Source organism: Dreissena polymorpha, chromosome 3 (assembly GCF_020536995.1).
Source record: "Dreissena polymorpha isolate Duluth1 chromosome 3, UMN_Dpol_1.0, whole genome shotgun sequence".
Classification (NCBI taxonomy): Eukaryota; Metazoa; Mollusca; class Bivalvia; order Myida; family Dreissenidae; genus Dreissena; species Dreissena polymorpha.
In genome coordinates this window covers 99,175,855-99,188,993 of record NC_068357.1, presented here as the reverse complement: position 1 = coordinate 99,188,993, position 13,139 = coordinate 99,175,855, and the positions used below count along the sequence as shown (strand labels likewise).

Sequence of the window (13,139 nt, the reverse complement as noted above, 5' to 3'; positions counted from 1 at the left end):
ATTTTATATTACCTTTGTTCGGAATATGCATCATATAAATATATTTATTCATCCAGATATTTGCATTTTTTACAATATATTTAATACTCCTGGTGAACTTGTTTTATAACATTCGCTAAAGTTTTCTTTTGGTTTATTGAATATCATTCATGTGTTTAAAGTCCGAAGAATGTTGAAACTTGAGACCATTGTACGACTATGTATTAGCAAATTTAAAAGATTGGTTTAAGGCTTTGAAATTACAAGATCAATATACTACTTAATATGTGGGATTAAGATATTGGCTGTGGCATACCTGAATTTTGCAACTGATTTAATGAAAATACGAAAGCATTTACGTGTCAAAGCAATTTAAGCCTGATTTTGATGCCTGAGCGCCTTTCTCGTTTTATTTACAGTGTTTGTCAGAGCAATTATGTCACTGCAAGTATGAATCGGATAAGATTTTTTTAAAACTTTCGGCGTACGTGCCTAACACATTATAATCAATACAATGTATTGGACATTTTCCGTAGTCTCCGATGGACAAAAAATACTTGGCCCCGAAGGCATGTATTAATATCAAATTGCCATGTAATGATATATTGTTTTAAAAGCAATCTTTATCATGGATTTTCTAAAGAGGATATTAACAGGGGAACTTTTCGGCTAACAATAATATCGGTTATATGGATCAAGTGATCTAACATACAAGCCTACTACACAAACGTATGAAAACATAAGATTTTCTAAGTTATAATTAGCTTATATCAACGATTGTACCGTGAATGCAGAATCGTTAACACACGTCTACATATATTGACTGATTTCTGTTTTATCGTTCTGAAGTATTCGCGGGGTTAAAAGGCCTAAACACGATGCTGTGACACAACGCCAAATATACCCTCCGAAACGATACCTACAGCATCTGTCTTGCTGTGACGTTTGCATATTTTCCTTAAATTGACTTTCAAACTCAGCAACATGCAAACACAAAAGGAAGGTAAATGATATCGTTATTGTTGCTGAGGGTATTTTTGTCGTATCGGCGTGTTGTCGCCTTTCAAACCAGCTAAAACGCCAGACGTAGGAATCAGAGCCGCCAACACGCAAAAATGAAAGAAAAAAGATTTAATTGTTGTTCTAGCTGGTTAAAACTTCCGGCTGGTCGATCTTTCAATACATCCATCCATCGATCCGTTCGTCTGTCCGTCCGTCCATCCATCCATCCATCCATCCATCCATCCATCCATCCATCCATCCATCCATCCATCCATCCATCCATCCATCCATCCATCCATCCATCCATCCATCCATCCATCCATCCATCCATCCATCCATCCATCCATCCATCCATCCATCCATCCATCCATCCATCCATCCATCCTTCCATCCATCCATCCATCCAACCATCCATCCATCCATCCATCCATCCATCCATCCATCCATCCATCCATCCATCCATCCATCCATCCATCCATCCATCCATCCATCCATCCATCCATCCATCCATCCATCCATCCATCCATCCATCCATCCATCCATCCATCTATCTATCTATCTATAGTACGTTTTCGGAATCTTCGCTTATTTAAACGAATTTATCAGTAAAAGTGTTTCGTTCTTCATCCGAATGTAACATTAAAACATCAAATACATGACCTATCATTACCATTCAGTCTTGTCTGTATAAATATAAGGCAAGCAAAGTACATTTTTAATAAACTTTACTTAGCACTAACCATGTACAACTGTTCAAGCAAAACTAAAACTTTAAACAAAGTTTGCAATTATCAGTACAAGATCTTTTTTAGACTCCTAAGGAGAGCGCTAACATTTATTTCTATTATGCATTAACAATCGACTCATCGAATTACCGGAAAAACGAGAGCTTCGCATGTTGAATAATAAATATCTTTACAAGATATTCGGCGTTTATTTTGATTTTGAAAGGTTTAACATTTTGAGATAATTGAATTGCAAGCAAAATTTTAATTTTGGCTGTTTTTTCCCCCATTTTTTTGTTTATTACCTACCGAAAAGAAATGCTTGTTTTGCAGTGTATTGCATAGTAATGCATACACATTTTAATTACTGTCGATTAAGTTTATATATCATTGCATAGTTCATATCACATTTCATATGCACATTTGTGAACATACATATATTCTGTTAATTGCATAATATTAGATAGATATCCCTATTACATATATATGAGAGAGAATAACATTTTATTGCCCTATTGTTGTGTATTTTTTTAGGTGAGGCTTCGCATAAACATGGCGAGGCCTGTATATGAGTAGTTTTATTGTGTCGAGCTGCATCAAAAACTCATGTATAAAATTAATAAAATATATTCAAATTACATTACACATTTCATTTACGTATAGATCTAAATTATGTTTACTCTTTTATTGTAAGAAATAATGGCATATGTATAGTGCAATCACACATGGACGGTACTATTCAGATTTTTTTTTATAAAAACACAGTTCAAAGAAAGATGAATAAGTACATAAGTAAACGTATCAAACATGATCAGAAACATAAGCATAAACACAAAAATAACATTCAACAACAGTTAATAGTTTATATAAAATATACAATTTAAATAAAGTTCTGTAACTCTGATTAGAACTTGAGCAATACATACCTTGAGTAATAGTATTGATGACAATAAAACATAAGATATTACGGACTGATTATGGAAATTATAATATTCGATATGTCAACATTATATCAACATAATAATGCGATGGAAACAAAATATAGATGAAGAAAAACATATGCTTCAATAAATTAACTAGAAATACAATTTAAAGACGAAAATAATTTATATTCGTTGTTCACATAATGAAGTTAAATAAACGTAATTGCAGTTAGCAACATACTCATAATAATATATGACAGCATACTATTTACATCATTATGACGGCAAATATTGACAATGTCTTTGTTAACCCTTTGTTAACATATTTAACAGTTTTCAATGCCTATTATCCTAGTGCTGGTAACAGCCGACCCGTTGTTACCCATCTCCGTACGGATTCTAGCTTAACATTTTCGGGCAAATGATTATTCCATGCTAATCGCTGAACGTGTGTGTTCCACTCCCAAACAGGCGGGAATCTGGCTCCTTCATCATACAAAATACATAATATGTCTGAGCTTTGGCGCTTATTCTCGTACGTCAGTGGTAAAATTATGTGCTGCAGTTGAAGGTCTTCACATAATTTCTCGTCACGATACCCTTGAGATAAAACCAGTATTATTTTACGACTCTGATGAGTACATTTGATGAACCCATGTATACGTGATCGATTTGGTTCAATTGCGTCACTTGCTGAGAAACACACTTTCAAATGTACATGATCCTGCAAAAACGGTATAAGTTTCTGAGTCACAAATTCGTATTCCTGCTCAGAGTGGGAGATGTATACATCGTATACAAAATTATCTATCATTGGCATGTGGTTAATATTAGGCAAACGATAAAGAATACGTCTGACTGGTTTACGTAAAACATAAGTAAAGTAAACCCTTGCCGTGTATTTGATAACTATGCATAGGATAACCACCAAACAAACAAAAACAGCGTTTTGAATAATGTTCGCTATTAAAAGTGACTTGTGCTCATTTGCAACTACAAATCCATTAAGATATTCAAATTTCATTTCTATAAATTCCAGCGGCTGATTTGAGCTTACGAGATCTTCGATACCTGCATATAATGTCGCATCATCAGAGAAACGGAATAACGATGGTGCTGATCGTGGTAGTACGACGAACACGTATGGATGTTGAATGTCCATGTAGACAAACTTATTCCTTGTTGAATCATTCACGTAGCGAATGAAATTAACACGATGTATTCCGAATGCTCTGGGACACATGCAGTAATAGATAACTGCAGCCTTTAATTGTGATCCTCTTTCGAGCTCCCCGATATCAATATATGGAATATCAATTTTGCGCAATATCTGCATATTTCGTTTTAAAATATTAGCTCCAAGAGAGCACATGATAGTAGAATAACCTGGACAAGTCACATCAACAGGTTTGTCGTTAATGGTATATTCAATTCTTATGTCTGAAATGTCTTCAACTGTGTGGTACAAAAAGAATACGTGACTAGCAATTAAATTACCCACATCCCGCCTTAAAATAGTTGTTCTTGTCTCGATCTTCTCCAATGAAATTATGCCAACAAGGGAGGTCTTTTTTATCAAAGTTTTTTCTGCCCGTTTGAGAGTTGCGTCTTTCTCATAATAAAAGTAATGCACGCGACACTCATAATCACCGAAATCGGACTTTTGAAGTACACGAATCGTAAATGTGGACTGAATATCCATGTATGTATATTCACTTTCACTTATAGTTTCTTTAGTTGAATGTCGAGATGACTTGCCATGTATACCTGTTCCGTTTAAAGACCACATTGTCCAACAATTATCTCTTTTATGACCTTTTATAAACCGGTAACCACACGTCAATTCTACATCTTCTCCTAAATATCTTTTAACTGAATAACGAAAATGTGGAAGTTGAGGCATTTGGTCCCTTGTGAACATCCTATCATCTCTGAGAATATATTCACCCATTTTATTTTGGTAGTAAGATTGTTCGTGCATAACATGATTATCATAGAGTGTTTTGTTCAAAACTTTTGGGCCAAAGAAACCTTCAGCATAGCTAGTTGTGATGTTTTCATCAAAAGAGTGGACGAAGTTTTCATAGACGGCGAGATAAAGACGTGAATATATTATCATCGCAACATTCACCACGATGAACAAAAGCACGACAGCCTGTGTAACCAGGTATAACAGGTAGCATAAAACGTCCACTTTTCGAACTTTAAAATTCGAAAAAAGACTGATAATAAATTTAAGAAAAATTACACATTCTCTGTAACACCATATAAGAGTCATTTTATATTGAAAATATGGCCAAACGTTGTCCTCATAAAAATGTTGGTGTCTTTGAAATTCATTTTCAGAGACTGAATTTGGTAGCAAGCATAATATAACCAAAGCCGTAATAATTGGTCTAATATTTTCCAGCTTGTTTGCCGTTAACGTAAGAACAATGAAGATTGCCTCAACGTATAATATGGTAAACTCTGTTTTATATGTAAATCCGTGGTGATATGAAATTAATGCTCCAATAACACAAATGGAGACGGCTGCTTTCATTGCCAGGAAGTTCAGGACTGCCATCTGTGATCCTGAAAAGGAAGTTGAATTTTGTCAATTATGTGTTGTCAGCAACGGTTTTGTGTGTACAGTAATGACATGTTTCCGTTGTCCGCGTGTATGTGCCTTCCTACTTGAGTCCGTTTCCGGACGAATTTTAGGCGTGAACATGTGCGCTGTTTCCTTGTATCCGGGTGATAACAAAACAAGGTTTCAACGACACCCGTCAGACTTTAAACATGGAATTATTTGGAGAATTAAATTCCGTTTGCTTTTTTTGCGAGCATCTATTGTATTGGCGAAGAAGAAAACACAATCAGCAAGAAAAGTGTTTAAAACATACCATCACATTGTAAAAGAACTAAGATTTAACGAATCGGCGAGGTGTTCTTGGATTAAGAATTTTGGTTAATGAAACACCAGCGATGCGAGCAAGACTTTGGTCAAAAATCATCTGTTAAGTAATATACTAAGCATTTTACAGGCTCTTCTTATAAATAGCTTCACTAAAATATCAATGGATTTCCTGTGAAGTCTGTCTAGTGTCAAAACGTTTAATCAGGCTTTATAGACCGTAAGCGTTTGTATCCACGCATGTGGACTACTGATTCGCTGTAAGGGTGTTTTTTTAAACGCTTTATAATCATTGTTATCAAGTACGCGTTTTACGCCGACGGGAAGACGGGCGACGGACTCGGGCAAAATGAAACGTAGCAAAAAAGACCATCACAAATATTGACAGAAAATAGGAACATTTACGTTTTCGCCAGATTCCTATCCTAAATTTCCATATGTAACCTTGAGCTATGAACGTAGGTATAGCGCGCAAAACATCCAAACAGCATGGTGGTCTCTTGCGGAAAGTTGCTTTCAAATTGCCTTAAGAGTGATGAAGTTTGACCGCTTAGAATGACATTCGCATTTGGACTATGGGTACAGGTGTTTCTACTTTAAAATGAAAAAAGGCATAATATAGATGATATTCGACCCTTATGGAAGCGCCTGACCTTTGAGTATGGAAACATGTCGTTTGCGCAAAAAAACCATCTCCACATGGTAATCGTTTTTGTTAAGTTATTTTTACATATTCATTTGTCAGTCAATTGTACAGGTACATAATAAAATCGGAGGAGCATAAACGGACACATAAACAGACGAATGCACGCATATACATACCGGATTGCAATTGTGACATATACTTAACGATTTTTTCATGTTTAAAATGCTTTATCGTCTATTTAATTCCATGTAATGCCAAAAATGTTTTACATAATGACTATAAAATATAGATTTATATTATACTAAAAGAGTAGCAGGTTACTTGTAGTTTTGAATGCAGATACGTTAAGCGAGCTTAGAAACCCTAATCCACATGCCTTAGCTCGTGGTTCGGGCGTTTCGTGCAAAGCAAATAAACTAAAATGTATATGCATTCGACATTAGCAATGTATTACATTTATCGCATCATTATTGCAGTTTCTTTTTTCACGACGCAATAAAACAAAACAATATTGATAAAATTTACACAACAATCTAAAGGTCATGTAAGGTAATTTAAGTACCCTACGTTTGTTTTGTGACAATTTTCAAACCAATTGCCATACATTCAGAAAATAATGTAATGCATTACATTTAAAAAAGCAAGAACAAAATACACTCCTGACAAAGATAAATATTTTCGGAAATTGATAAGCATCAATAGCAACGTGATGTTTCAAAAGCCTGCGCGGTGTAGTGCTAGCGCGAAGCTTCGCTTATGGTGACATGGTGTTTTAATTAATGTTGCTTGAATTCGTAAGAGGTGGGGACCTCTCAGTAGGTCATTAGAACAATAAATTCGCGGAAACGACGTACATACCTAGGTCGTGGGAAATACTTAGTAAATCGTATGAACTTATTGGCTGTAACGAAATTATCAACCGAGCTGAATCCAAACAACTTGAAAAGCATTTTACGAGGGTGAATCTGTCAATTTTAAATTGGTTGGCATTGTGTTAGCCTCTCTGTATCACTCAGTTAGAACCATGCTTTAATCAACACGTATTCTGGTTGAACATTTCGTAACCACGTATTAGTTGCTATGAGTTACAAAGTAATTTCAATTAGTTACCTATTTTTTCCACCGAGAGCTAAGTTGTTCCCACGAGAGAGAGATGCCGTTACCACGACTTGCCAAGTCGTACCCACGACATTATATCTCGTTCCCATGAGTTAATGAACTCGTTGCAGCTTTGTCGTACAAACGAGGTACGAAGCCGTTGAAATGACTTAAGTCACATTAGTGCCACCATACAATTCGGAACTTATATTCCGCAGTCTCAAGTTTCTTACCGAAACTTTGCAAACAAACATGCCTCACTTTAGCCAAATATATAAACTCATTCATTTTAGATCATATATGTAAATGATTTAAATGACAGCACATACTCTTTCACAGCATACTATCAAAATGTGTTTACTTAATTCTTTACATACACACTTTTGCGCGTGGTACGAACTACACTTATTAAAATCATACGAAAGTACAACTATATATATATATATATATATAGTTGTATATATGTATATATATATATATATATATATATATATATATATATATATATATATATATATATATATATATATATATATATATATATATATATATATATCAATTTAATTGATTCATATACACCATTTATACTGTTTACCAAAAACGATCTAAAATATTTTGTTTATATTTGAGTGCATGTGCAATAGATGCTAATGGTTGTATACATTTACTTTAATAGTTTAAATCACTTTTGATATCGATCGTTAAATCATGAATCTTAATCATTTAAATGGTGCATGACCTGTCAGTGCATAACTTTTCAAAGTCATGTATGAATATATGCATGTCTAGCAATTTCGTGTTTCGGTGCTAGGCTAGAGTTTTGATGGTTATATATCTAACTTAACATAATGATCATGATAACATGAATGATACTCCTGGCTGCCTGACTAGAATTTCGCTTTTGCCTCCTGGATGGGACAACTTGGAGACTCCTCTAAGTAACAAATAATAACAAAGGATCGCGATTTTACTAAATAATAATATTTATAAAGTTCTGTCTTTTTTGCTGATATTGATGTTAACATCCATATATATCGTTTATGTTTGTATTTACCTGAACCCTTGTACATATATAGTTATATTGTGTTTCGATCTTCGTATCTTGTATATGGAGAAATAAAAGTAAAAGTATTAACATTGACAGTTTTAATACATTTTTAGATGTAATTCAATAGTTATACAAACAACAAATGTGGAAGTAAATGAGATTAGGTATATGCATGTATGTGCTGTACTGTACTGATTAAAAATATGTGAAGTTGGCAATCAGCAAACACGATGGGTAGAAGAAAAAAGCTACCTTTAAATGAGTGACTGAGCTGCGACATAATGCGTGTAAGTAAATGAGTCTTTGTAGTGCACATAAGTGAATGAAAGTTGAACATGTTGAACACCCTTAGAAAAATACAATTTATCAGTTATTTTAAACATATTTTAAAAAGATTTCGAGTTTTAAACTAATATTTTACAGCTTATGCTAACAGGACAATATTCTACGTGCTCTTAAATCGTCTGAAAATATTGTAAAACGGACTTTTGTGTGATCAGCTGTTCGAATAAGTGGGTGGAGCACGGATATAACGGCGCTGACAGCCTACTAACTGAAGATCTACACATCGCAACCTATCCACGCTACCAGTTTTCTTCTCTGGATGTATTTTCTGCTTCGTCTGTTTCGTCTTTGCTTCAACTCGTTTTTCGCTGAAGCCTTTTGCGGTAGCTTCGGACCACTCTTCTGGGGAGCTCGACAATGACACACCGCCCGGAAGTAAACAAAGTCATGCGAGTGTGTACACTTTTTTATTGTGCTGTCGTATACACCCAGCCTTTTCTTCACAGACACTCTACGTCGCAGCGCAGAACAGAATTCTACAGACAAAACAGACCCACCAATACAAGTAAACTTTAAGTTTCTTATTAACGCAGCTCCAAAAAATAACAACTTTGTAGTAGTCTATTACACAGTGTGGCACTATGATCATCAGTCAACATGCCTTAAACCTTGGAACTTGATCATCTCCCAGCACTCTGTCTGTGATTTCTACAGTGCATTATATTACGCCATTAAACACTCGAGAAACTGTCCTTTGTCACAACCTATAAACCTCCATAGAAGAAAACACTTTAGCCTGCTACTTTTCATCTGCGGTGACGTTGCACTAAATCCTGGGCCGGTACGATTTCCCTGTGGACAATGCTATAAACCTGTTGCCAAAAACCATAGGGCTATCTATTGTGAAGCCTGTCTACAGTGGGTACACATTAAATGTGAAGGCATCTCACCCGACGAATACAAGCTGGGCAAAAATGATACCCCTTGGACCTGTAACGCCTGTACTCACTTCCACTTCGCAGACTCCTTCTTTGATCTATCTGCAAGTTCAGATCCTCCCTCTTCACAAGAAGCACCAGTGACAAATGACAATATTTTTGACTCTCTTTATGTATTACGACAAAAACATCCTACTGATTTCATCTGTGCAAGCTTAAATATAAATAGTCTGAGACACAAATTTATTTATATTAAAGAATTACTTATAGATAACACTGTTGACCTCATTTTTATTTTAGAAACAAAAATAGATGACTCTTTCACAGATGCAGAATTTGAAGTTGATAATTACCACATATGGCGAGCTGATAGAAACCAACATGGAGGAGGTATAGCCGCATATATTAGATCTGACATTACATGTGACAGAAATAATAATTTAGAATTCAATAACATAGAATTTCTATAGAGGTTACACTTGGTAAAATCAAATGGAAAGTTAATGGCTGCTACAAACCACCAGTATTAGACAATTAAACCTTTCATAAAAATTGTACTTTGATCTTGGATAAATGCTTGAAAAAATATGACCATTTGTTACTGATCGGAGGGTTAAATTATGATTTAATGAGAAATAGTAAAAGTCAACCATTACTTGATATATATGATGTCTTTAGTCTAGAAAATGTTATTACAGATCATACTTGTTTTACTAAAAATGCAGACCCAAGTCTGGTAGATGCTATCCTAACATATAATCCTGAACTTTTAGGGAAAACTTGTAACTTTAATTGTGGTTTAAGTGGTTTTCATAATCTGATTGGGGTGCAGCTTAAATATAGCATACCCGATAAAAAGCAAGAATATCGAAATTACAGAAGTTTTAAAAATGTTGATATTTTTTTATTTCAACCTGAGTTAGAAACACAAGTTTCATATGTTGACTATAACGAACCAGATGTAAATAAACTGTATAATACTTTTGAGGAACACGTTTTAAATGTAACTGATAAGCATGCACCAGTTAAAATGAAAAAAGTCCAAAAAACCAGTGCCATACATGAATAAACAATTAAAAAGTGTAATATATAAAATAAAAATGCTTCATAATACATATTTAAATAATAAAAATACAAAAATTTGGGAAAATTACAGACAACAAAGAAATCTTGTTACCAAAATACAACCTAAATCTTTAAATAACTACTTCATTGAAAGGTGTACAGGGGGATGCAAATCTCATGATTTCTGGAAAACTGTCAAACCTTTTTATAACCAACAAAGGCAGTAATATTTATAAAGACACTATTCTAAACGAACATGGCAGACTTATTACAAATCAAGAACATGTCGGGGAAATATTCATTAACTTTTTTGTAAATGTGGCACAAAACATAGGAAATGAATCCCTTACAGCTGATGAAAATCACCCTAGCATCTCAGTTTTTACTTGTATGTGCCAGCTCCTTGTTTTTTACTAGAATATGTAGTATTTTGTATGTGTATGTATTTTTTTATATATAGTTATACATTTATTAACATGTGGATTGTTACTAAAACTGAATATGATTTGTATGTAGATATGCCCTGTAGAGAACCATAATGCCTTTGAATGTGTCGGTAAATAGCTATACATAGCTAATGTTTGAACTGTTGTTACTGTAAACCGACTTTAAATAAAAGTTTGTATCTTGTATCTTGCGTCGTTCCGAGACATACGGGGCACAGACAAACCTATTGCGATACGATAAAGGGACTGTATTGATACTGAAATTATACTGCAAACACGGAAACAATGAAAAGTAGTCCATTTGATGTCGATAAACAATATCCCGATCAAATTTCCGAAAAAAATCAATCCGAATTAAACCTTAGCGGACAGGTAAACACATTCATAAATAAACTTTACAAAGTTTCCAGCATCCAATAACTGAGAACCAAGGCAAACAAACAATCAAACTCTTACCTTGTGACAAACACCAATTGATATAAATCTACACATACACACTGTATCTTAGGTACCAAGGTCAACACAAAACACTCGGAGAATCTCGAATTGAAAAGTTTAAGTGATGATAATTCTTAAAATAGATCACATGGAGAGGTAAACGTGGGATCCCAAAGTACGGCAAGCGCAAACCCATGAAAGCGTCGGGACTGACATGTGAGTGTCTAGCCAAAGAAACGGATCATAATCAATAAAACGAATGAGACCGCCAAGAAGATGAACGACGATGGGAGGTTAGGAGTTATCAAAGTTTGTGAAACATAGCTTACTTACAATACCGTTTGAAAGGTAAATAATTATATAAATGTAATCATTTTTGCGTAAATTTATAATCTTGACGTCTATTAATCTTTCTTTAAAGTGAACTCTGCCGTTTGGTTGCCAGACAGCACGTACAGGGTTTCGATTTTTTTTCGTAAAACATATCGATTCGTTCCAATATATGTAAACGGAGCGTTTGATAATAAACGTACAAACTATCCGCGTGACTAATATTCGCACATTATTTGGAGCATTCGGCTGTGTTCCAATAAATATTAATCGCATGTTATAATATGCATATTATCTCTTCATAAACGGCTTGATCAATATATGCACTCATATAAGGAAGAAACTCAGAGGTTGAAACAATAACAAATACAGATTTATTTCGGAAACGATAATGTGTAATGTGCTTATACATATTTTTGAATTAACAATAAGTAACAAGTTAGTAGTCGTTATTATATGGTTGCTCCTTGTATATGCAGTCAAATCATCTATTTTTACAGGCGGTTGTCAATTGTGCACCGTACCGATCGCGCTTTTAATTTTTTTTTTTAATCTTTGTCGTTTGTCGTTTCATCTTTGTTGCAGCAGTGAGCTATTCAGAAACATTTTGAAATCAAAATACTGCACTTAACTTAGGTAAAGCTAGGACCACAAGACTTGTTATGGATTTAAAACGGTGATCCGAAATTCCACATTATACGTACAAAAAAGGTTTGTGTATTGATAATAAATTTCAACTAATGAAATTTATTTGAACGAAGAATGATACACTTCAACTCAAACTTACTTGGGATTGGTGTCCACTCGATCGTAATTTAAATATGAATGCTTAAATCATATATACTATACTATATACTATAAGAATACTATTAATACTATACTTGATACGCAAATGAAATGTGTACATATAGAGATTGCCTTCGACCGACTGATAATGCACCATATTCCCGAACCTCTTTTATAAAGATGTATTCATACATATAACGCTATCACCGCAGAGCTTCAGATAAGGGCCGTATAGCCGTGAATACGGCTTTTTCATGAAGTGTACGCATTCAAATTTATAAACTGGACGTACAATAACGACTTAAATATCCTTTTACGCATTTACGAAAACATTCTGGCAGTACCGATACGTCCGCGTCAGCGCGGCGTGATTTGTTGGTCTCTAACCTAACGGCGCTTTTCGTTAATTTAAATTACCGAAAAGTTGTAGACTGGGTTCCGGTTTTATTGTCTATTCTTTCGCCAACTCGTAAACCCGTCAAAAACAATATGTCTGCGCGCAAGGGAAGGCAGGCTTAGCCGGAAGCGGTTAAA

General features: G+C 34.6%; 1 protein-coding gene across 1 annotated transcript; it reads right to left on the bottom strand.

Annotated features, from left to right (window-relative positions):
• Positions 1-2,317: 2,317 nt before the first annotated feature.
• Positions 2,318-11,520, bottom strand: LOC127870710 (uncharacterized). The gene is made up of 3 exons (XM_052413143.1): positions 11,509-11,520; positions 8,906-9,032; positions 2,318-5,203 (listed from the first exon to the last, which is right to left on the bottom strand). The coding sequence occupies exon 3, from the start codon at positions 5,193-5,195 to the stop codon at positions 2,976-2,978; it is 2,220 nt and encodes a 739-aa protein (XP_052269103.1). The 5' UTR covers positions 5,196-5,203; positions 8,906-9,032; positions 11,509-11,520; the 3' UTR covers positions 2,318-2,975.
• Positions 11,521-13,139: the final 1,619 nt, after the last annotated feature.